At 41.1% G+C, this 24,802-nt stretch overlaps 1 protein-coding gene across 6 annotated transcripts in view; it reads left to right on the forward strand.

Annotated features, from left to right (window-relative positions):
- The first annotated feature begins 838 nt into the window (after positions 1-838).
- TP53BP2 (tumor protein p53 binding protein 2) overlaps positions 839-24,802 on the forward strand; it is an 80,701-nt gene continuing 56,737 nt past the window's right edge. For 2 of the 6 annotated variants that reach the window (XM_037022704.2, XM_037022703.2), the window contains exon 1: positions 913-1,078. Coding sequence is in view for 1 of the 6 variants with exons in the window: in XM_037022702.2 (XP_036878597.2) it covers positions 1,052-1,078 (27 nt within the window). In the remaining 5 variants the exon portion in view is untranslated. Of the gene's footprint in view, positions 1,079-24,802 lie in introns of all 6 variants that reach the window. The other 4 variants (XM_037022708.2, XM_037022707.2, XM_037022702.2 and 1 more) reach the window with 4 other exon arrangements.

The following is a 24,802-nucleotide window of genomic DNA, read 5'->3' on the forward strand; positions in this document are numbered from 1 at the left end:
TCTAATTGAATTACCACGGTTTCATATTTCCAGATAAGTGGTTGTGCCAGTTCAATATGGAGCTGGGTGGAGGTTCTGGTACAGGACACGTGGACTAAGAATTGTCTGTCCTGAAAGCTGAATAAATCTAGGTGCTTTACTCCCCGGAAATTTTCACTCTGTTGGAAAGTGATGGAGAGGAGGTTGTGGAGCCCTGTCCCGATCCCAGCTTCTCGCTTGGGATCCCCCCAGGGTCTGCATCGCTCTGGGGAGGGAGGCCGGGGGCAACTGTTCCTCAGGGAACCCCGCATGTCCCCAGACCCAGGTCCCCAGGAGGGCCGTGGTGGGGGCCTCATGGGTCACTAACACCCCGGCAGAGCTCACCCTTTACGAGGGAGTGGTGGGGGCGTCGTGGGGTCACCAACAGCCCGTCGGGGGGGGGTCACAGGTGAGATGCAAGGGATTCTCAGGCAGCGGAGAAGGTCCTCATAAGTCTTGGTTTCCACGATTCTAACCTTTCTGGGAGTTTTATTAACTTTCATGTAGTAAAACATTCATGAAATTTACCATTTTAGTCACTTTTAAGTGTACCTCTGAAACCATAGGAAGTCACCTACGAGTTTTAAATAGGAATTTGGGCAAAGGAGATGAGAGGCTGACGGCTTGAGGCCGCTGCGCGCAGGGACCCCGGCCGGGCAGCGTGGAGCCCGCGGCTGATCCCGAGGCCGCGTCCCAGGAACCACGTCTCAGGAACCACCGGAAGCTGCGGCACGGCCTCTGCGGGGACTTTCGCTCTAACTCCAGGTTCGCGCGGCCCCGCCCCCGCCGCGTGCACGCGCCCGCGGCCCCTCCGCTCGCTTCCCCCGACTCCTCCGCGGGCTCGCGCAGGCGCCCAGCTCTGGCCGCCCCTCCCCCAGGCGCGTGCGCGCGCGTGCGGCCGGATCCCGGGCGGAGAGCCCAGGAGGAACACGCTCTGGGTGAGCGCCGCGGAGACAAAGCCGGCCCGGCGCTGCGCGGGGGCCGCCGCTTCGCAACAGGTCTGGGCGCTGTCTGGGCCTGGCCGCGCGCCCCAATGCGGTTCGGGTCCACGATGATGCCGGTGAGCGGGCAGGTCCGCCGGTCCGAGGGAGCCTGGCGCGGTCCCGAGCGTGGCCGGCGGCTCACGAACTTCCTGGCCGGCCTCCGCTTTCCGCAGTTGGGGGTAGGGCACAGGGGACTCTGCTTGCTTTGTCTCCTCCTCTGTCCCTTAAACTTTCTGTGGGGTGACACGCTGAGCCGCGTGCGCGCGCCGATCCGCGGAGTTGCCTGCTCGGGTCCGCGAGCGCCGCCGAGCCGCCCTGTCCGGAAGCCAATCGGTGCGGGCGGCCTCGGGCGCGGCGGGACCCCGGGGGCGGCGGAGGCGCCGTGGATGGCCTGCCTCGGCGGCCTGGGCTCCTGGAGAAGGGTGTTCCGGGGGGAGTGGGAGTCGTGCCCCCACTGAGGCGGGGTCACCTCGTGGCCTCGAGAAATAAACTCTCCTACTGTTGTGCTGTCTGCGGGGTTAAGCGGCCACTAAGTGAGCTCACTTGCGGTCACAAATACGAGTACCTGCGGTCGCCCGCCTGACCCCCTCCGCCCCTCGGCATTGCGTCCTCAACCTTCATCGACTGGACGCGGTGAATTTCCTGGAATTGGTCATTGAGGTCCGATGGTTTGGGACACCGGGTCCTGTAGGATTTGAGGAATTTGAAAGAGTTAATAGCATCACGCACCCTATGTTAAGCTTAACACCTGCTTATGAAGTCAGGATTGCACTGTGAATGCCTGATATTGAAGCGTGAACCACGGGTAAGGATGAAGGATGTCGCCGTTGAAACGGTGATTCTCCGGATTTACAAGGCCTGTTGAAATGACTTCTGCAGGTTGTCTCTAAATTTTTTCTAAAAGGGGCAAAGACAAACATTGGTTGTTGCGATGTGATTTCTTCTTTAAAAATCATTTCATGTCAAGGTATCTTTCAGGCTTTCCTAAAACTTAATGAAAGTTTTTCTTCTCCCACCTACATACCAGATCATAAGAATTTATAAAAATTTAGGTAGCCCTTGCCTCTTCTGATTGACTTTCTAATGTCAGAGTAGAATCTTAACAGACCTATGGTGTGGGGACATGCACACCAGCTTTGAAGCCAGACTTCAATATTTGCTCAGCTACTACCTTTGTGACCACAGGGTTTTTTAAGAAAATGATTTGTCTCAGTGTCATCATCTGTAAAATGGGCATGTCAGTAGTACCTAGCTTTTAGTGTGGCTGTGAGGATTAGAGCTATTATTAGTGAAGCAATTAGTACAGTGGCTAGGTTGGAATAGGTACTTCTCTTGAATTTGCAGCATTGGCTAAACTGGAGATTCTTATGTTGTGATACATAAAATTTCATAAAAATTTGTAACAATTTTTAATTGAATAACTTCATGTTATATGTGTCTTTATCCTGAACTATTTTATTTTTGGTACTTTAAAATAAACTTATTTCCTTAAATATATTTCTCATCTTTACCTTTTAATATGCTTGGATTCTTATTCCAACATTGAAGGAGGTTTTGTATTTTATTACTTTGAAAAATTCTAACCAATTTGTCAGGAAAAATCATTATGTTTAATATGAAAAAAATGGATAGTCTCAGAATGTAGACAGTGGTCTTGATGTGCTTTTTTTGTTGTGGTAAAACGTACATAACGAAAATTACCGCCTCAAGCATTTTTAAGTGTATAGTTATGTGACATTAAGAGTACATTATTTGATTTGCTTTTAAAGGCATCCTAAAGATAAGTGTGCTATTTAGACTACATTTTATTAAAAATGTGCAAATAACTTGTGTTCATGAGGTTTCTCACCAAATGGTAGAGAATCAAGTGATTTTTTTCACGTGGGACATGAAATGATAGCAGAGAGGGAAGCAGAGAGGGAAGATGCATTTGAGTAGGGTAACTAAAAATAGGTAGAGGAGCGCTGAGAATCACAATGGAGGTAATGATAGGGTACTGCAGAGTGGTTTTGATAATTACACTAATTTTCAGATACCTGCCATTGTTAGTGTCTCTTGGTCTATGATATTTCTACAACTTGGTGAGCAGAAACTGGTTAATCTTTCATACTTGACACCTAATTTTTCTTCTTAAAGAAAGGGTCACTTGCAGTTTCAATATTTTCAGTGAGTCACTGTCATTGTATTTGGTTCTCAAATACAGGGAGATAATTATTAAAAGCAAAGTTTCTCAGCTATTTCAAGTTAGATACTTTTTTTTCATGACTTTCATTTTGTGAAGTGTTATATCCTAACAAAAATACGTCAGGAAAGCTAACTCTAAAAGCATTCACTGCACTTTTTAGATACAGTTTTATAAAAATTTGTGCCTGCTGCTGAAGTGGTATGTTTAAAAAAAACTTATGCATAGAACCACACACCATATTCCGCAGTGCCACACGGAAGGCCAGCTAGAGGATTGTGTCTCAATAGTAGATGTCATATCATACATTTGACATAGATGTCTAGCTGTGATGGGAATGTTCTGTACCTGTGCTGCCCAGTCTGGTAGGCACCAGCCACCTGATGTGGCTAATGAGACTGAAAAACTGAATTTTAAAAATATCTGTATTTAATTATAATTATATCCGAATAGTCACATGTGCCTTGTGGCCACTGTATTGACAGTGCAGTTTAATGAAGTAGTGCAAAGAATAATACATTTGAGTAGCTTATTTGCAGGTTTGTATTTACATTAATACTCTAAAATGAAATAGTAATGGCAGCCTATTTATCCCTAATGACTTAGAGAATGGGTTTTTCAGTTGTTGAATTTAGTGTTCTGTTGAAATGAATTTCATCACATAGCCCTAATGCAGCTGATAATTTCAAGAAAATAATAGTTTATTTAAAAACATTGAACTGATCATGGTTTAAGTTTTAAATTTATGGCACTTTTATCTTTCAGTGCTGCAGAAGCATCATAATTATTTCTAGTTCTATGATGCTGTCAAATAATATCTGACTGTTTAAGCTTCTAGGTTGGGGCGTCCAGGGGGAGAAAAAAAATGGTTCCTTGTTGTATCTCCTTTAGAAGTTTGACACGTGGTCAGTAGGATTTATATATTTTCAAAGGTAACCGTGTACAACTTGTGCAACTCACAGACCAATATAACTCAACTTATGCTTAATAGTTGTATTATTTTTGTGTAAGTGGCTGGTTTTATTTGCACATATTGTTAAAACTGAAACTGTGCTTTGAAATTAAAAGCATTTAAAGGTATAGCTTGGGAATATTATATGATTATACCATATGCTGATATAATTCTTTCTCATTGTTGAGCAGTAATGTAGCAAGTTAGCTTAGGTTCTATTCCACAATAAAGTCTTTCTTTATAGAATTGTAATTCCTCAAAAGCTGTTAAACAAATCAGCTGTTTTAAAAAAAATGTGCCAGATGTCTCACATTATATGTATAGTTAGGCTTGTTGCCATGTGACATATATTAATTAAAAGCTGAAAAGCACCTAAAAATGTCTGTATTCTTACCTCTTTCAGAGAAACAGAGCTAGACTTTATAAAGAAATATAGCACAAGTGAACACTTGCTTATATTTTAAAAATTAAAGAGAATTTATTTATTTGGAAGGGACATAGAGAGTCATTTATTCATGTGCTGCTTCTAGGAAGAGCTGTTTTCTCTCCTCTTCATGTCCCCTGACTCCCAACAGAGGACAGTAAAAACAATAAAACAAGACCTTTCCTTTCTGGGGGTTTTAAGGAATACTGTAGACCTTTATCTCTTGGTAATCTAGCATAGTGTGTGGCACTTCTTAAAAAGTCTTTCTAAAGCTAATTTAACAGTGAGCCATCCTTGACTCTCAAGGGTTGTTCAGCCTCTCTTCAGCTTGAGTAGGATCACTGATTACCAGTGCACGTTGGTACGATTTGCCATCATGTATTATAAATGTCTTACCAGTCTTCTCTACTAAGTATCTCAAAGAATAGCAAAGTGATATAAGCGTTTGGGAATCAAGAGTGTTCTTTTCAGTTCATGACACTTGATCAAGTCAAACATTATTTAAATACTTGTTTTTGGTGGTGTGCTAGGTACTGAATAAGACATTCTTCTTTAATCAGATGTGATTGAGAAAAGAAAACAAGGATAACAGACTGCGTATGCAATGTATACTTATTTGGGAGTGGTAGGTGAGACATTAAGATTTTTTGCATTACTGGGGAAAGCCCAGGAGAAGCATTGGTCATTAGGTAGTCCTTTAGGAGAACTGAGAATTTAGGAGACAGTGATTCTTAAAATGCTTTATATACTATGTTATCAAAGAAAATTACCAAAAAAAAAAAGCGCAAATTGTGAACATAATTAGATCATGTGCAGGAAAAATAACAGAATCAGCAACTGTGGTTATTTTTAGCTTTTTTCTACATAAAATTTATCCCAAAATGAATGATTTACTTAGATGATGGTAGAACCAGATTTTCATTGAAAATGTTCATTTGGCTAGTAAATGCTGAAGTTTCACTTTTGAAATGCATACTTTAGTTGCTTTTCTAGAAACAGATTTACAATTTAGTATTACTTTATTTAAATTTCAAACCTATCAACTAAAAATCCCTGAGGCACAAGTTTAGAAAAGTAGAATATCAATTTAAATTAGTGGTAATAATAATACATGGTTAGTATGGTTTACTGATTTTCCACAGTGGAACAAACAATTTCTGTATAAACCAGTGGGATTGAAAGCCCTGTGTGCTCATTGCCCTCCCAGGGAAGGTGAAAGAGCTTTTCCTGAGACCCCTTTCTGTGCCAAAACTGTGCCCAGTGTTTTAGGCTGATCATGTCATCCAGTTAGAACCCTGTGAAGTGGGTCTTATTCTCATTCAACAGGTAAGGAATGTGAAACTCAGAGGGTCTCAGTAATTTGTTCCTGGTCACTCAGCAAAAATGAGGTGTGCACCAGGTCTGCCTGCAGACAAATGCTCTTTGAAATGTAATGCCAGATTAGACTAGTTTAGATTCTTGACAGGACAGACAGTAGCCATAATGTTCTTTTGGCTAATGGTCACTTTGTACTGCTTTTCAGAGCATAGCCATATATTTGAAGTAGAAAAAGGAAAACAGACATATTTCCACATTTAAAGCTGGATAAAAAGAATAGTAAATCACTCTCTTACCAAGTTTTGAATAATAGGGAGGTGATTATGTGTAACAACATCTCAGTGACTTACTTTTTCTACCTCTAACACTTCATGGCATTCTCAGCTCTTCCACATCTGCAGGGAAAGAGAGGGGGTATAACAGTTGCCTCTTGCCTGAGGGGTATTCATAATCTTCTTTCTTTAGATGGTATCTTTAGACAGGTGACGTGTAGGAAAGGAAGGATGGGAAGTGGAGGAGGTGTGGAGGGTGGGGAACAGCGTGTGCTGTGGGGCCATCATTGTGTAGCCATTGATGGTGGCTTCAGGGGTGTCGCAGTGATTTGCAGGAATGCCCACTGCCTGTGGGAAGTGGAGGTGGGGCAGAGTGACAGCATCTCCACTTGCAGCCTCAGGATAGTCTGTGTGGCATGGAATAGCGATGTAGTTTAATCAGATGAATTCATCAGAAATAAACGAAGGGATGATTTTGAACGAAATCACATTAAATCATTGCTCTTCATTCTTCCTCATATGCTGGTAATGGTTTTTGGATGGCCATTTTGGGACAGCATCTGTTCAACAAATATTTAGCAAACATCCACTGTATTCCAGTCACTGTTCTAAGTGTAATGGCTGCAGGAAAGAGAATTTTCAGGGAGCTTGACTTTCATGGAGCTTAGTTGGGGGTTTGGGTGGGGGAGATGGTAAAAAACATGAGAGTGGGATTGAAGTAGGATAATGTGACAGGGTGGCTGCTTTAGATTGGATTGTCAGGATGCTGGTTCAGCTGAGACTGCATGACCAGAGGAACTGGTCCTGTGTAAGTGGAGTGTTTTGAGTAGGCAGAGTTCCTAGGAACTAGTGCCAGGCCTGGGGCACGGGAGGGTGGCAGTCAAGCTGGAGGGGGCCACAGGAAGAGTTTTAAGCAGTGAGAGTAGCATTATCTGATTGATTAGGAAAGACCCCTCTGTTGCTGTGTGGAGGTGCCAGATTGAAAGAGCAAGGAAAGGTGGGAAGAATGGGAAAGACTTACAACTCCTGTTCTAGGGAGGTCTACAGAAATCTGCCTAGATGTCTGAAGGCCATCATTTATCACACCCAGGGCCCAGCTGACAGTATGAATGGGCTATGGACTCAACTTAGCACACGTTGTTTCTTGCTCTACTGACTTGAAGCCCCAGCGGTGGGAGAGAAAACTAGTATCTGCCCAGGGTTGGGACTCAGTCCAAGAGGGTAATGGGGGACGTTACTCCCATATCCACAGGCTCTTCCTTGGAGGACTAAAGAGAAACCAAACTTTTGTTATGATTAGAGTTCTCTGACAGCTTGAGAGAAGGCCTTAGGTCAGTGTAGTTCTTCCAAACTGAGAAAGGCAGATCAGGTTTCTTAAGGAAGCTGTAATGCAGCAAATGTTTTATAAAAGCTGTGCTTTTGACCCTATGACCAGGCCGCTTTGGGAGTGTCTCATGCCTTCATCTAAAAGTTTCTGGGCCAGTTTTTTAAAGTCAGTGATAACTTCATTTTATTGGCAGATACAGAGTAGCCAGTGATCTAGGAAATTCAAGTCAGAGCTGACTTTAACTCTAGAAAGGGCCTCCTTCCTGCCAGTGCTTTCCAGAGCGCTGACAAGGTGGAGGTGACAGCCACTAGGCTGTAATATGTAGGTAGTTTTTTGGGGCTTGTTGTCATGAAATCTGTTTCTAGTAACACTTTAATTTAAAGGCATATAGGATCTTTCTCTGGTGGGTTCTGCCTGTTGCTTTCAGTAGCCAGAGACGGATGATTGCCCCACACTCCTGCCTTTCCACTTCCCCACTGTTGCCTGCGCTGTGCCAGGGGCGCCTCCTGAGCAGTCCTGCTGCTGCCCTTGAGCTTTGCCCCCACTTCCTGGCAGCTGTAATCCTCTGCTTACCCAGCTTCTTACCTTCCTGGCCTCTGGCCCTTCCATCCATTCCACACACTCCTTCTGTGGTAGTTTTTCTGAAACAGAAATCTCTCTTCCCTCTCTTAGTACTTCAAGACTGCTTTCTGTTAACTTACAGCCCACAACATAAACACTTCAGCAGATATAAAGTGTCTTTATCGTCTAGCCCAGTGAATTTCAGCCTTTTTCTGTCAGCAACACACTTCTTCTGTTTTAGAATATTTAGCTTTACAGTGGAAATGACCAGAAGACTCAAAACACTAAACAAGGTAGCATTTACAACCTGGCAGTCACTGTGGAGGAGGCATGAATAGGGTGAATGCTTCCTGAGGTGTCCACTCAGTCCCTGCTCATCAGCTCTGCCTGAATGGTTGAGTTTGGGAAGATGTGCTCATTGCCACGCAGGAGCTCTCTGCATTAGGACAGCTCTCTGCATTAGGACTGTTGTGGGAATTGATGTTATGTTTCCTCTCACTCACAGCCAGCTGTACCCTGTTGTGTATGGTTGTCAGTGACCCACTGTGTGCCATCTGACTGCTGTAACTGTGCTGTGTGTGAGTGACACATTGGCACATGTAAAGTTTTCACAGCACATCTGAGGCTCAGGGTTAAGAAGTGACCTGCGTCTTCGTCTTTGGCCGGCCTTGCACCTGCATCATGTCTCAGCAGTTCTAGGAGTGTCTCTGGCAGCATGCCAGGTTTGCTCACACCTCTGTGCCTATACGTGGGATGTTTTTCTGACTGGATGTTCCTCTTCCTGCTTGTCTTATTCATCCTTCAGTTTTCAACTCTGCAGAACCCCCTGAAGGGAGTAGTTTTTCCTTGTTCGCAGGACACGCCACATGCCATCACAAGGAAGGACCCACACAGGGTGACACTTGTTGGCAGGGCCCTGCATTGTCCAGCAAGCTCTTCGAGGGCATGGCCCATACCTGTCTGGTGTTTCTAGCACTTCGCACAGTGTTTGACACACCGTAGAGATTTAATGAGTATTGTCTAGGTGAATAATGTTCTTATTTTTGATTTTCTTTAGTGAGGGTAGTTCTTGCCCATTTAAATTTGTGTCCATTATTGGCTTTTTGAACTTTCTTAATGATTTTCAAAAGTGAAACCTTTGAAAATGGAGGAACATTTCCGTAGCAAAGTGTGAGGTTGAAAGGGAAGAGCTAGAAGCAATGGATTGCTTGTGCTCAGTGGCATTGTGGAAGGGACTTAAAAATAGAGTGCTTAGTGGCTAACAGTACAAAACAGAGTGAAGTATATAGCAGTACCTTCAGATAAAATAGGGCACATGGAGGAGGAGCCAAGATGGCAGCGTGAGTAGGGCAGCAGAAATCTCCTCCCCAAACCATATTTATTTATTTATTTATTTATTTATTCATTCATTCATTCATTCATTTATTCATTTATTTATTTTGTTATGAAGAACATTATGTTTACTAGATTTCCCCCTTCACCAAGTCCCCCCCCCAAAAAAAACCCCATTACAGTCACTGTCCATCAGTAAGTGTAGTAAGATGCTGTAGAATCACTATTTGTTTTCTCTGTGTTGCACAGTCCTCCCTAGGCCCCCAGCCACATTATACATGCTAATGGTAAGGCCCCGTTTCTTTTTCCCCAACCTTATCCCTCCCTTCCCACCCATTTTCCCCAGTCCTTTCCCTTTGGTAACTGTTAGTCCATTCTTGGGTTCTATGATTCTGCTGCTGTTTTGTTCCTTCAGTTTTCTTTGTTCTTATATTCCATATATGAGTGAAATCATGTGGTACTTGTCTTTCTCCGCCTGGCTTATTTCACTGAGTATAATACCCTCTACCTCCATCTATGTTGTTGCAAATGGTAGGATCTGTTTTCTTGTTATGGCTGAATAATATTCCATTGTGTATATGTATCACATCTTCTTTATCCATTCATCTACTGATAGACACTTAGGTTGCTTCCATTTCTTGGCTATTGTAAATAGTGCTGTGATAAACATAGGGGTGCATCTGTCTTTTTCAAACTCGGCTGCTGCATTCTTAGGGTAAATTACTAGGAGTGGAACTCCTGGGTCAAATGGTATGTCTATTTTGAGCATTTTGAGGAACCTCCATACTGCTTCCCACAATGGTTGAAATAATTTACATTCCCACCAGCAGTGTAGGAGGGTTCCCCTTTCTCCACAACCTTGCCAACATTTGTTGTTGTTTGTCTTTTGGATGGTGGTGATCCTTACTGGTGTGAGGTGATATCTCATTGTGGTTTTAATTTGCATTTCTCTGATGATTAGCAATGTGGAGCATCTTTTCATGTGTCTGTTGGCCATCTGAATTTCTTCATTGGAGAAATGTCTGTTCAGCTCCTCTGCCCATTTTTTAATTGGATTATTTGCTTTTTGTTTGTTGAGGTGTGTGAGCTCTTTATATATTTTGGATGTCAACCCTTTATCGGGATCTGTTATTTATGAATATATTCTACCATACTGTAGGGTACCTTTTTGTTCTATTGATGGTGTCCTTTGCTGTACAGAAGCTTTTCACCTTGATATAGTCCCACTTGTTCATTTTTGCTTTTGTTTCCCTTGCCCGGGGAGATATGTTCATGAAGAAGTCACTCATGTTTATGTCCAAGAGATTTTTGCCAGTGTTTTTTTCTAGGACTTTTATGGTTTCATGACTTACATTCAGGTCTTTGATCCATTTCAAATTTACTTTCGTGTATGGGGTTAGACAGTGATCCAGTTTCATTCTCTTACACGTAGCTGTTCAGTTTTGCCAGCACCATCTGTTGAAGAGACTGTCATTTCCCCATTGTATGTCCATGGCTCTTTATCATATATTAATTGACCATATATGTTTGGGTTAATGTCTGGAGTCTCCATTCTGTTCCACTGGTCTGTGGTTCTGTTCTTGTGCCAGTACCAAAATTGTGTTGATTACTGTGGCTTTGAGTAGAGCTTGAAGTTGGGAGTGAGATCTCTCCCATTTTATTCTTTCTTCTCAGGATTGCTCTGGCTATTCGGGGTCTTTGGTGTTCCATATGAATTTTTGAACTGTTTGTTCCAGTTCGTTGAAGAATGCTGTTGGTAATCTGATAGGGATTGCATCAAATCTGTATATTGCTTTGGGCAGGATGGCTATTTTGACAATATTAATTCTTAGCCAAGAGCATGGAATGAGTGTCCATTTGTTAGTGTCCTCTTAAATTTCTCTTAAGAGTGTCTTGTAGTTTTCAGGGTATAGGTCTTTCACTTCCTTGGTTAGGTTTATTCCTAGTGTGAATGGAATTGTTTTCCTGATTTCTCTTTCTATTAGTTCATTGTTAGTATATAGGAAAGTCACAGATTTCTGTGTATTAATTTTGTATCCTGCAACTTTGTTGTATTCCAGTATCAGTTCTAGTAGTTTTCGAGTGGAGTCTTTAGGGTTTTTTATGTGCAGTATCATGTCATCTGGAAATAGTGACAGTTTAACTTCTTCCTTGCCAGTCTGGATTCCTTGTATTTCTTTGTTTTGTCTGATTGCCGTGGCTAGGACCTCCAGTACTATGTGGAATAACAGTGGAAGAGTGGGCATTCCTGTCTTGTTGCCGATCTTAGAGGAAAAGCTTTCAGCCTCTCGCTGTTCAGTATGATGTTAGCTGTGGTTTTCTCATATATGGAATTTATTATGTTGAGGTACTTGCTGTCTATGCCCATTTTGTTGAGAGTTTTTATCATGAATTGATGTTGAATTTTGGTGAATGCTTTTTCAGCATCTGTGGAGATGATCATGTGGTTTTTGTCCTTCTTTTTGTTGATGTGGTGGATGATGTTGATGGATTTTCGAATGTTGTACCATCCTTGCATCCTTGGGAAGAATCCCACTTGGTCATGGTGTATGATCCTTTTGACGTATTTTTGAATTCGGTTTGCTAATATTTTGTTGAGAATTTTTGCATATACATTTATCAGGGATATTGGTCTGTAGTTTCTTTTTTGGTGGGGTCTTTGCCTGGTTTTGGTATTAGGGTGATGTTGGCTTCATAGAATGAGTTTGGGAGTATTCCCTTCTCTTCTATTTTTTGGAAAACTTTAAGGAGAATGGGTATTATGTCTTCTCTGTATGTCTGATAAAATTCCAAGGTAAATCCATCTGGCCCGGGGGTTTTGTTCTTGCGTAGTTTTTTGATTACCGCTTCAATTTCGTTACTGGTAATTGTTCTGTTTAGATTTTCTGTTTCTTTCTGGGTCAGTCTTGGAAGGTTGTATTTTTCTAGGAAGTTGTCCATTTCTCCTAGGTTTTCCAGCTTGTTAGCATATAGGTTTTCATAGTATTCTCTAATAATTCTTTGTATTTCTGTGGGGTCTGTTGTGATTTTTCTTTTCTCATTTCTGATTCTGTCGATGTGTGTTGGCTCTCTTTTTCTCTTAATAAGTCTGGCTAGAGGCTTATCTTTTGTTAATTTTCTCAAAGAACCACCTGTTGGTTTTGTTGATTTTTTTCTCTTGTTTTTTCTCAATTTTATTTATTTCTTCTCTGATCTTTATTATGTCCCTCTATCTGCTGACCTTAGGCTTCATTTGTTCTTCTTTTTCCAATTTCGATAATTGTCACATTAGAATATTTATTTGGGATTGTTCTTCCTATGCCTGAATTGCTATTTACTTTCCTTTTAAGACTGCTTTTGCTGCGTCTCACAGAAGTTGGGGCTTTGTATTGTTGTTGTCATTTGTTTCCATATATTGCTGGATTTCCATTTTAATTTGTTCGTTGATCCATTGATTATTTAGGAACATGTTTTTAAACCTCCATGTGTTTGTGAGCCTTTTTGGTTTCTTTGTATAATTTATTAATTTCTAGTTTTATTTTATTTTATTTCATTTTATTTTTTTCAAGAAGCATTTTTTATCTAAAAATGGGGGAAAAATCAACATTAATGACTTAGAGTACAGGAAAATGTACACTTATATGCTGTTGATGAAAATGTAAATCTTAACAACTTTGGAGCAGGTTGATTTGTCATTATCTGTAAAAACACATAAACACATAAAAATGGCCCAGAAATTCCCTTCAGCGACTCTACCCTACAGCAAGAGTAGCAACTGGTGCATAAAGATACGTATGCCCACAGCTCGGGTGCAGGGCTGTTTGCAATAGCAGACAGTAAAGGAAATCCCCTACACCCATCAACAGGGGGAAGTTACATAAATTATGTCACAATTTTGGATTTTTGTTTTTAAATCTCTAGTTTAAGAAATTCCAAATGCTTCCCTTTGAGGCATGGAATTCGAGGAGGATTTTTTCCCTCTTTATTTTTATTTTTATTTTGTTTAGGTTTTAAAATAAAAATAAGCTGTATTATATATGTTTTCACAACTCCCCACATTTAACTGCATTTTTTGTTTTGAGAGGGCATCTCTCATATGATCAAATGGTTGTTAACAATAAAATTCTGTATAGGGGAGTCAATGCTCAATGCACAATCATTAATCCACCCCAAGCCTAACTCTCATCAGTCTCCAATCTTCTGAAGCATAACGAACAAGTTCTTACATGGTGAACAAATTCTTACATAGTGAATAAGTTCTTACACGGTGAATAGTACAAGGGCAGTCATCACAGAAACTTTCAGTTTTGATCACGCATTATGAACTATAAACAATCAGGTCAAATATGAATATTCGTTTCATTTTTATACTTGATTTATATGTGGATCCCACATTTCTCCCTTTATTATTATTATTATTTTTATTTTTAATAAAATGCTGAAGTGGTAGGTAGATGCAAGATAAAGGTAGAAAACATAGTTTAGTGTTGTAAGAGAGCAAATGTAGATGATCAGGTGTGTGCCTGTAGACTATGTGTTAATCCAAGCTAGACAAGGGCATTAAAACATCCACGGATGCAGAAGATTTCTCTCAAAACGGAGAGTGAGGTTCTAAGCCTCACCTCTGTTGATCCCCAATTTCTCACCTGATGGCCCCCCTGCGACTGTGCCTGTCTTAGGTTGTTCCTCCCTTGAGGAATCTTACCCGTCTCTGGCTAACCAGTCATCTTCTGGGGCCATACAGGGAGATGTAAAGTTGGTAAGTGAGAGAGAAGCCATATTGTTTGAAAAGGTTAGCTTTTTACTTCTTTGCAGATTTATGCCCTGTGGCTTCTATGCCCAGCATTTGTCTTGAGGTATCTTTACCACTTGGAGGAATTATGATACTCCGTGAATTCGATATGAGGCATGAATTCTATTTAAGGGTTGTAATTAGGAAGGAAGAAGAAAAGCTATAGAGGTAGCATATGGAAGAAAACATGGGAGGATTGATTATTTCTTTGACATATCTTCTTGTAGAGTAACTTAAGCATGTATAGGTTTTAAGCTACTAATTAAATTGCGCACACACATTAACATAATAGGAATACAGTTACATAACCAAAGCAGATCTATAATTACCAGCCATCTCCAGTAAAGCCAAGAAAACCAGTTAGGCATCCTAGGCATTTGTGAAAATTTATCTATGATATGATGGATATTGTCTAACTGTACTTGAACAGTCTGAAAGAAATCAGAAAAATTAAAACAACCCATTCCTGGGAACTGTTCACATCCCATACGTTCTTTCAACAGTAGATAGTCTGTAGTTGTAAGATTTTGGAGCGCTACAACTTGCACTTCTCCTAATTCTTGGTTGAGTTCCAACAGTATAGATCCAGTCAAATTTGTTGTTTTACTGAAAGCACAGGCCAGCTTAGATATCTCCTTCTTCATTCCAATGGCAAGTCCAGGGAACTGGTGGGATGGATGTAGCTACAACTGCAGCATCGGCTGGATCTTTGTTGAGGTTTTTTGATGATCATCTTCTGGTATGAGTCTTCCAGAGAGTGCTGATGTTGGAAGTTCTTCTTCATATCGTATCTTAGTTCATTTACTGGGTAGCCAAATTAGGCTTTGATCCTCTGTATAAACACAAACAGACCCTTTGCCCACACTTGGATATGCCCTTTATACCATTGTGTAGAAGTCATTGGAGGTCACTACACAGGAACTGCTTTTTTTTTTTTAAGAGAAAGGAATATTATCAGAAAAGTGTACCTCCATAGCCGATCATCTGACACCCTTTAAGTGATGAAAATTAAGGATATTTAAAACATGCATTAATCGTTGATTTACAGTTAGTTTTATCCTATCAAGGAGTAATCCCCCTTTTCTTTCTTTTTTTTTATCTTTAATCTACACTTACATGAAGAATATTATGTTTACTAGGCTCTCCCCTATACCAGGTCCTCCCTATAAACCACTTTACAGTCACTGTCCATCAGCATAGCAAAATGTTGTAGAATCACTACTTGTCTTCTCTGTGTTGTACAGCCCTCCCCTTTCTCCCTTCCCCCCATGCATGCTAATCTTAATACCCCCTTTCTTCTTCCCCCCCACTTATTCCTCCCTACCCACCCATCCTCCACAGTCCCTTTCCCTTTGCTACCTGTTAGTCCATTCTTGGGTTCTGTGATTCCGCTGCTGTTTTGTTCCTTCAGTTTTTCCTTTGTTCTTATACTCTACAGATGAATGAAATCATTTGGTATTTCTCTTTCTCCGCTTGGCTTATTTCTCTAAGCATAATACCCTCCAGCTCCATCCATGTTGCTGCAAATGGTAGGATTTGCCTTCTTCTTATGGCTGAGTAGTATTCCATTGTGTATATGTACCACATCTTCTTTATCCATTCATCTACCGATGGACATTTAGGTTGCTTCCATCTTGGCTATTGTAAATAGTGCAGCAATAAACATAGGGGTGCATCTGTCTTTTTCAAACTTGATTGCTGCATTCTTAGGGTAAATTCCTAGGAGTGGAATTCCTGGGTCAAATGGTAGGTCTGTTTTGAGCGTTTTGATGAACCTCCATACTGCTTTCCCCTTTCTCCACAGCCTCGCCAACATTTGTTGTTGTTTGTCTTTTGGATGGTGGTGATCCTTATAGGTGTGAGGTGATATCTCATTGTAGTTTTAATTTGCATTTCTCTGATAATTAGCGATGTGGAGCATCTTTTCATGTGTCTGTTGGCCATCTGTATTTCTTTTTTGGAGAACTGTCTGATCAGTTCCTCTGCCCATTTTATAATTGGATTATTTGTTTTTTGTTTGTTGAGGCGTGTGAGCTCTTTATATATTTTGGACTTCAAGCCTTTATCGGATCTGTCATTTACAAATATATTCTTCCATACTGTAGGGTTCCTTTTTTGTTCTGTTGATGGTGTCCTTTGCTGTACAGAAGCTTTTCAGCTTGATATAGTCCCACTTATTCATTTTTGCTGTTGTTTTCCTTGCCCGGGGAGATATGTTCAAGAAGAGGTCACTCATGTTTATGTCTAAAAGGGTTTTGCGTATGTTTTTTTCTAAGAGTTTTATGGTTTCATGACTTACATTCAGGTCCTTGATCCATTTCAAATTTACTTTTGTGTATGGGTTTAGACAGTGGTCCAGTTTCATTCTACATGTAGCTGTCCAGTTTTGCCAGCACCATCTGTTGAAGAGACTGTCATTTCGCCATTGTATGTCCATGGCTCCTTTATCAAGTATTAATTGACCATATATGTTTGGGTTAATTTCTGGAGTCTCTAATCTGTTCCACTGGTCTGTGGCTCTGTTCTTGTGCCAGTACCAAATTGTCTTGATTACTATGGCTTTGTAGTAGAGCTTGAAGTTGGGGAGTGAGATCCCCCCTACTTTATTCTTCTTTCTCAGGATTGCTTTGGCTATTCGGGGTCTTTGGTGTTTCCATATGAATTTTTGAATTATTTGTTCCAGTTCATTGAAGAATGTTGCTGGTAATTTGATAGGGATTGCATCAAATCTGTATATTGCTTTGGGCAGGATGGCCATTTTGATGATATTAATTCTTCCTAGCCATGAGCATGGGATGAGTTTCCATTTGTTAGTGTCCCCTTTAATTTCTCTTAAGAGTGACTTGTAGTTTTCAGGGTGTAAGTCTTTCACTTCTTTGGTTAGGTTTATTCCTAGGTATTTTATTCTTTTTGATGCAATTGTGAATGGAATTGTTTTCCTGATTTCTCTTTCTATTGGTTCATTGTTAGTGTATAGGAAAGCTACAGATTTCTGTGTGTTAATTTTGTATACTGCAACTTTGCTGTATTCCGATATCAGTTCTAGTAGTTTTGGGCTGGAGTCTTTAGGGTTTTTTATGTACAAGATCATGTCATCTGCAAATAGTGACAGTTTAACCTCTTCTTTACCATCTGGATTCCTTGTATTTCTTTGTTTTGTCTGATTGCCATGGCTGGGACTTCCAGTACTATGTTAAATAGCAGTGGGGAGAGTGGGCATCCCTGTCTAGTTTCCGATCTCAGAGGAAAAGCTTTCAGCTTCTCACTGTTCAGTATGATGTTGGCTGTGGGTTTATCATATATGGCCTTTATTATGTTGAGGTACTTACCCTCTATTCCCATTTTAATGAGAGTTTTTATCATGAATGGATGTTGAATTTTGTCAAATGCTTTTTCAGCATCTATGGAGATGATCATGTGGTTTTTGTCTTTCTTTTTGTTGATGTGGTGGATAATGTTGATGGATTTTCGAATGTTGTACCATCCTTGCATCCCTGGGAAGAATCCCACGTGGTCATGGTGTATGATCCTTTTGATGTATTTTTGAATTCGGTTTGCTAATATTTTGTTGAGAATTTTTGTATCTACATTCATCAGGGATATTGGTCTGTAATTTTTTTGGTGGGGTCTTTGCCTGGTTTTGGTATTAGGGTGATGTTGGCTTCATAGAATGAGTTTGGGAGTATTCCCTTCTCTTCTATTTTTTGGAAAACTTTAAGGAGAATGGGTATTATGTCTTCTCTGTGTGTCTGATAAAATTCCGAGGTAAATCCATCCGACCCCGGGGTTTTGTTCTTGGGTAGTTTTTTGATTACCATTTCGATTTCTTTGCTCGTAATTGGTTTGTTTAACTTCTTTGTTTCTTCCTTGGTCAGTCTTGGGAGGTTGTATTTTTCTAGGAAGTTGTCCATTTTTTCTAGGTTTTCCAACTTGTTGGCATATAGGTTTTCATAGTAGTCTTTAATAATTCTTTGTATTTCTGTGGAGTCTGTCCTGATTTTTATGTTCTCATTTCTGATTCTGTTGATTTGTGTTGATTCTCTTTTTCTCTTAATAAGTTTGGCTAGAGGCTTATCTATTTTGTTTACTTTCTCAAAGAACCAGCTCTTGGTTTTGATGATTTTTGCTATTGTTTTATTCTTCTCAATTTTGTTTATTTCTTCTCTGATCTTTATTATGTCCCTCCTTCTGCTGACATTAGGCCTCATTTGTTCTTCTTTTTCCAGTTTCGATAATTGTGATGTTAGACTATTCATTTGGGATTGTTCTTCCTTCTTCAGGTGTGCCTGGATTGCTATATACTTTCTCTTAAGACTGCTTTCACTGCGTCCCACAGAAGTTGGGGCTTTGTGTTGTTGTCATTTGTTTCTGTATATTCCTTGATCTCTATTTTGATTTGTTCTATGATCCATTGATTATTTAGTCACATGTTGTTAAGCCTCCATGTGTTTGTGAGCCTTTTTGTTTTCTTTGTAGAATTTATTTCTACTTTTATACCTTTGTGGTCTGAAAAATTGGTTGGTAGAATTTCAATATTTTGGAATTTACTGTGGCTCTTTTTGTGGCCTAGTATGTGGTCTATTCTGGAGAACGTTCCATGTGCACTTGAGAAGAATGTATATCCTGTTGCTTTTGGATGTAAAGTTCTATAGATGTCTATTAGGTCCATCTGCTCTACTGTGTTGTTCAGTGCCTCTGTATCCTTATTTTCTTCCCGGTGGATCTATCCTTTGGGGTGAGTGGGGTGTTGAAGTCTCCTAAAATGAATGTATTGCAGTCTATTTCCCTCTTTAGTTCTGTTAGTATTTGTTTCACATATGGTGCTGCTCCTGTGTTGGGTGCATATATATTTAGAGTGGTTATATCCTCTTGTTGGACTGAGCCCTTTATCATTATGGAGTGTCCTTCTTTATCTCTTGTGGCTTGTGCTGGGCAGCTGTGCGCAGACTGGGCTTCTGCCTCCTGCCTGGCTGCTATGGAGTTTATCTCTTCCGTTGCTGTAGGTGTGGCCTGGCTCCGGCTGCTGCTCCAAAATGGTGGAGCCCTGTTGGAGGGGCAGCGGCCAGGAGGCTATTTATCTCCGTGAGCGGCCTCCGTGCTCCCTGCTGCCCAGGGGGTTGGAGTTCCCAGAGATCCCCAGATTCCCTGCCTCTGGACTAAGTGTCCTGCCCTGCCCCTTTAAGACTTCCAAAAAGCACTCTCTAAATGACAACAACAGCAACAACAACAACAAAAAATTAAACAAATAATTAAAAAAAAGAAAAACGCATGATTTTCTTTGTCCTCAGTGCCGGTCTCAGGCACCCGCTCACCGGTCTTGCTGCCCTGTTTCCCTAGTATTGGGCTCCCTGTCCCTTTAAGACTTCCAAAAAGCCCTCGCCAGAAAAAAAAAAAAAAAAGAGGAAAAAAAAAATGGGTGCTCCCGTTTCTTTGTTCCCCGGCGTCAGCTTTAGGCACCCGCTCACCAGTCCTGCTGCCCTGTTTCCCTAGTATCCAGGACCCCACGCATGCACTGTGTCTGTGCTCTGGTCTGGATGGCTGGGCTGGGTGTTCAGCAGTCCTGGGCTCCCTCTCCTTCCCGGCTCTGACTCCTCTCCTCCGGAAGGGAGCTGGGGGGAGGGGCGATCAGGTCCCGCTGGGCCGGGGCTTTTATGTTACCCTCTTCACAAGGCGCTGGGTTCTCTCAGGTGTGGATGTGGTCTGGATGTTGTCCTGTGTCCTCTGGTCTCTATTTTAGGAAGAGTTGTCTTTGTTATATTTTCATAGATATATGTGGTTTTGGGAGGAGATTTCTGCTGCTCTACTCACACCACCATCTTGGCTCTCTCTAATTTCTAGTTTTATACCTTTGTGGTCTGACAAGTTGGTTGGTAGAATTTCAGTCTTGGAATTTACTGAGGCTCTTTTGTGGCCTAGTATGTGGTCTATTCTGGAGTGTTCCATGTGCACTTGAGAAGAATGTGTATCCTGTTGCTTTTGGATGTAGAGTTCTATAGATGTCTATGAGGTCCATCTGTTCTAGTGTGCTGTTCTGTGCCTCTGTGTCCTTACTTATTTTCTGTCTGGTGGATCTGTCCTTTGGAGTGAGTGGCATGTTAAAGTCTCCCAAAATGAATGAATGCATTGCATTCTATTTCCTCCTTTAATTCTGTTAGTATTTGTTTCACATATGTTGGTGCTCCTGTATTGGGTGCATAGATGTTTATAATGGTTATATCCTCTTGTTGGACTGAGCCCTTTTATCTTTATGTAGTGTCCTTCTTTATCTCTTGTTACTTTCTTTGTTTTAAAGTCTATTTTGTCTGATACTAGTATTGCAACACCAGCTTTTTTTCCCTGTTGTTTGCATGAAATATCTTTTTCCATCCCTTCACTTTAAATCTGTGCATGTCTGTGGGTTTGAGGTGAGTCTCTTGTAAGCAGCATATAGATGGGTCTTGCTTTTTTATCCATTCTATTACTCTGTGTCTTTTGATTGGTGCATTAAATCCATTTACATTTAGGGTGACTCTTGAGAGATATGTACTTATTGCCATTGCAGGCTTTAGATTCATGGTTACCAAAGGTTCAAGGTTAGCTTTTTTACTACTTTACCATCTAACTTAACTCGCTTATTGAGCTATTATAAATATAGTCTGATGATCATTTCTCTCCCTTCTTATTCTTCCTCCTCCATTCTTCATATGTTGTGTGTTTTGTTCTGTGCTCTTTTTAGGAGTGCTCCCATCTAGAGCAGTCCCTCTAAAATACCCTGTAGAGGTGGTTTGTGGGAGGTAAATTCCCTCAACTTTTGCTTGTCCAGGAATTGTTTAATCCCTCCTTCGTATTTAAATGATAATCGTACTGGATACAGTATCCTTGGTTCAAGGCCCTCCTGTTTCATTGCATTAAATATATCATGCCATTCTCTTCTGGCCTGAAGGTTTCTATTGAGAGGTCTGATGATAGCCTGATGGGTTTTCCTTTGTAGGTGATCTGTCTTCTCTCTCTGCCTGCCTTTAATAGTCTGTTCTTGTCCTTGATCTTCGCCATATTATTTATTATGTGTTTTGGTGTTGTCCTCTGGTTCCCTTGTGTTGGGAGTTCTGTGGGATTCCACGGTCTGAGTGACTATTTCCTCCTCCAGTTGGGGGAAGTTTTCAGCAATTATTTCTTCAAATACACTTTCAATCCCTTTTTCTCTCTCTTCTTCTTCTGTTACCCCTATAATGTGGATATTGTTCTGTTTGGATTGGTCACACAGTTCTCTTAGTATTCTTTCATTCCTGTAGATCGTTTAATCTCTCTCTACCTCAGCTTCTCTGTGTTCCTTTTCTCTGATTTCTATTCCATTAATGGCCTCTTGCACCTCATCCAGTCTCCTCTTAAGTTGTTCCAGAGATTGTTTTATTTCTGTAGTCTCCCTCCTACCTTGATTCTTTAGCTCTTGCATATTTCTCTGCATGTCCTTCAGCATGGTTACAACCTTTATTTTGAATTCTTTTTCAGAAGGATTGGTTAAATCTATCTCCGCAGGCTCCCTTTCAGGGGTTATTTGGGAGATTCTGGACTGCATCAGATTCCTCTGCCTTTTCATGGCTATAGAGGTAGTTGTGGGCAGTTGATTCATGTGTTAGCTGGGAGAGCAAAGCCCCTTCCTGCTTGCTGATCGCCTTGCCCTCCTCAGAGCAGCTTCCGATTTTATTTCCTCAGCCGCCGTGGGTGGGACAGCCGTTTGGGCAGCGCAGATCCCTGCGGGGAGGGGCAACTGTGCTGGATGTGCTCTCCTGCGAGAACAGTGACCCTTGGAGCCCTGTCCCGGCTTCCTCTGTCTTTGTGCTCTGGCAGAGCCTCTGAGTCTGTCCCAGGCGGTTGCGGAGGAGGCTCTGGGTGGTTTCTGTGGGCGCAGCCACTCTCATGCTGCTCCCCTGCTGTTGCGGGACTGCATCGGAGGGGGAATGGGCTGGAGGCTGTTTATCACCACAGGGGGCTTCAGAGCTGCACTGCCTCCCAGAGGGCTGGAGCACCTGAATTTCCCTGGTATTCCCAGCTGCTAGACTGAGTGTGCTGGGTTGCTTCCGTTGAGCTGTGAGGCCCTTGTCCCTTTAAGACTTTCAAAAAGTACTCACTTTTCTTTTGTCCCAGGGGCGCCAGCTGTGGGGACTCACTCGCAGCTTTTACTCTTCCGTTTCCCTAATATCCAGCACACCATGCAATGTGTGTCTGTGCTCCTGGTGTGGATGACTAGGGCTGGGTATTTAGCAGTCCTGGGCTTCCACTCCCACCCCACTCCGAGTCTTTTCCTCCCTCCGAGGAGCTGGGGTCGGGGGCACGCTCGGGTCCCGCTGGTCCACCGCTTGCATCTTACCCCCTTCGCAAGGTGCTGAGTTCTCGCAGATGTAGATGTAGCCTGGCTGTTGTACTGTATCTTCTGGTCTCTCTTTTAGGAATAGTTGTATTTGTTGTATTTTCAAAAGTATATATGGTTTTGGGAGGAGATTTCCGCTGCCGTACTCACACCGCCATCTTTGCTCCACCTCGACCCATTCTTTGTAAGGGAAAATTGTCCATGACTTTGGATTTTTGGAAGGGCAAGTCTTCACTTGGACATGACTTGGCATTTACTGTGTGGAGTGGAGTTTGCCCACTTCATATTAATAGTGTTTTATCTTTTCCTAAGTAATGTTTCTCTTCAGGTTGATCACTTTATGGAGTAGAAACATAATAACTTTCCGTTTTTAATGAATAATTTCACATTCTTTAAAACCAGTTTTTTATTATGTTAAATTTACTTTTAATTTTAAATTATTTAATTTAAATAGTGTACTTTAAAATCTAAATTATTGTAAAAATATATTGACATTGAAGTTAAAAAATTTTAAAGTGCTGTCTGTTCATGCTCTGGGAATACCACTGATTCCATTGGTGTATTTCATTTCATGCCATATGTTGTAAGTGGTTATAGCAAACGACTTAATATTACTCTGTATTGTAACTTCATCTGAACGTTTTTCTCATAACACTGTACTTAACAATAGTTGGTAGCTGGGTCATAGTCCTTCCAGCAGTGTACTTTAACTTTTGCATTCTGCTGTATATTTAGTTTCCCATCACTATTTATAGCTCTAACACTAGTGAAAATCTTCATACATGTCGACTCTCTCCATTTCAATTATTTCTTTGGGGTGAATTCCCAGAAGATCATGAGGTATACATCATTTTATGGCTTCTGATTCATGACTCATTTTACTTTCCAAATGGGATCTTTAATAGTTTATAGTACCAACATCATATCTTTTGAGTGAATCACTTTCCTCCAATCTCATCTCTGTCAGATTTTATCTTTTAATTGAAGATGAATGTAGTAGTGCTGAGTGGTACCTCACTATTTTAATTTACACGTATTTTCCCCCAGATTTTACCATTTGTATTATCTTTTGTGATCTATTCTCTGTTCTTAAATATATTTGAGTGTTATTACTTATTGATTAATCTTCTTTGTGTCTGATACTATAAGAAAATGAAGTTTTTGACTTGCTAGTTGGAAAGAAGCTACCATTTCAATGTGTGTGTAGCTGAGAAGGGCTGGCCTGGTAAGGGACGAGGAACTACCCTTGGTAGACACTGTGAGCATTTTCAGATGCCCTGGCAGCTTGTTGCCCTGTGGTGTCTAGGTGCATCTGTGATGAGTTGTTCTGATCTGGTTACTGCTTCATTTACAATGAAGATAATTTATCTCAGAAGTCCCCAGGAACACAGCTCTCACTCAAGTCAGTCAGAATAACCAGGTTGCTCACAGCAGCCTCCCCAGGAATTTAACACCAGGGAACCCCGTTTTGTATGCTTCTATAAGGGAAAGAAGCTTGTGAAAGCATCTCTGTTTTCTGGAGAATACGGTGTTTAAAAAATAGAAAGTGTTGAGAAGAGATTGCATTTTGGAAGTAAGGTTACTGGAGATTATTTTGTAAGGTTTTCTGTTCACTTATACCGCTTTGCTGAAGCCTCAGTCTATCTCATCACATTAATTTTTTTCACTTCTAAATTTCCATTTTATCTACAGTCTCATTCGTGGAATTTAGTATTAAATTGTTCTCTAATTTTCCCATGAGTAAATTTTGTCTCCCTTAAAAGATTTTTATAACTCTCACATAGTAAATGTGTAGTAGGCCTTTTTAATTGAGATAATTCACATACCGTAAAATTGTAAAGTATACAGTTCAGTGGTTTTCAGTATATTCACAAGGCTATGTCACTATCACCACTAATTCAAGAACACTGTCATCACCCCCAAGAGAAACCCCATTCTCTTTAGTAGTTACCCCCATCATCCCTCCCCCAGCCTCTAGCAACCATTAATCTACTTTTTGTCTCTGTGGACTTAAATATTCTGAACATTTCTTTTTGTGTCTGGTGTCTTTTGCTTAGTGTATCATCCACATTGTAGCCTGTATCAGCACCTTATCCCTTTTCGTGGCTGAATAATATTCCATTCTAATGTAGTGTACTTTTAAAGTATATTTCTTGATTGCTTGTTTATAGTGGTTCCCCATGAAAGTTGAGGCAACATGGTAATGGAAAAAAAGCACTTTCAAACAGATACTTGCCTTACATATCTCACAGCAAGGATCCAGGGAAGTGGTAACTATGTGAATAAAAATGGTACCTTATGTTCATCTTGTTAATT

The sequence above is a fragment of the Manis javanica genome, chromosome 11, assembly GCF_040802235.1.
Source record: "Manis javanica isolate MJ-LG chromosome 11, MJ_LKY, whole genome shotgun sequence".
Taxonomy (NCBI): domain Eukaryota; kingdom Metazoa; phylum Chordata; class Mammalia; order Pholidota; family Manidae; genus Manis; species Manis javanica.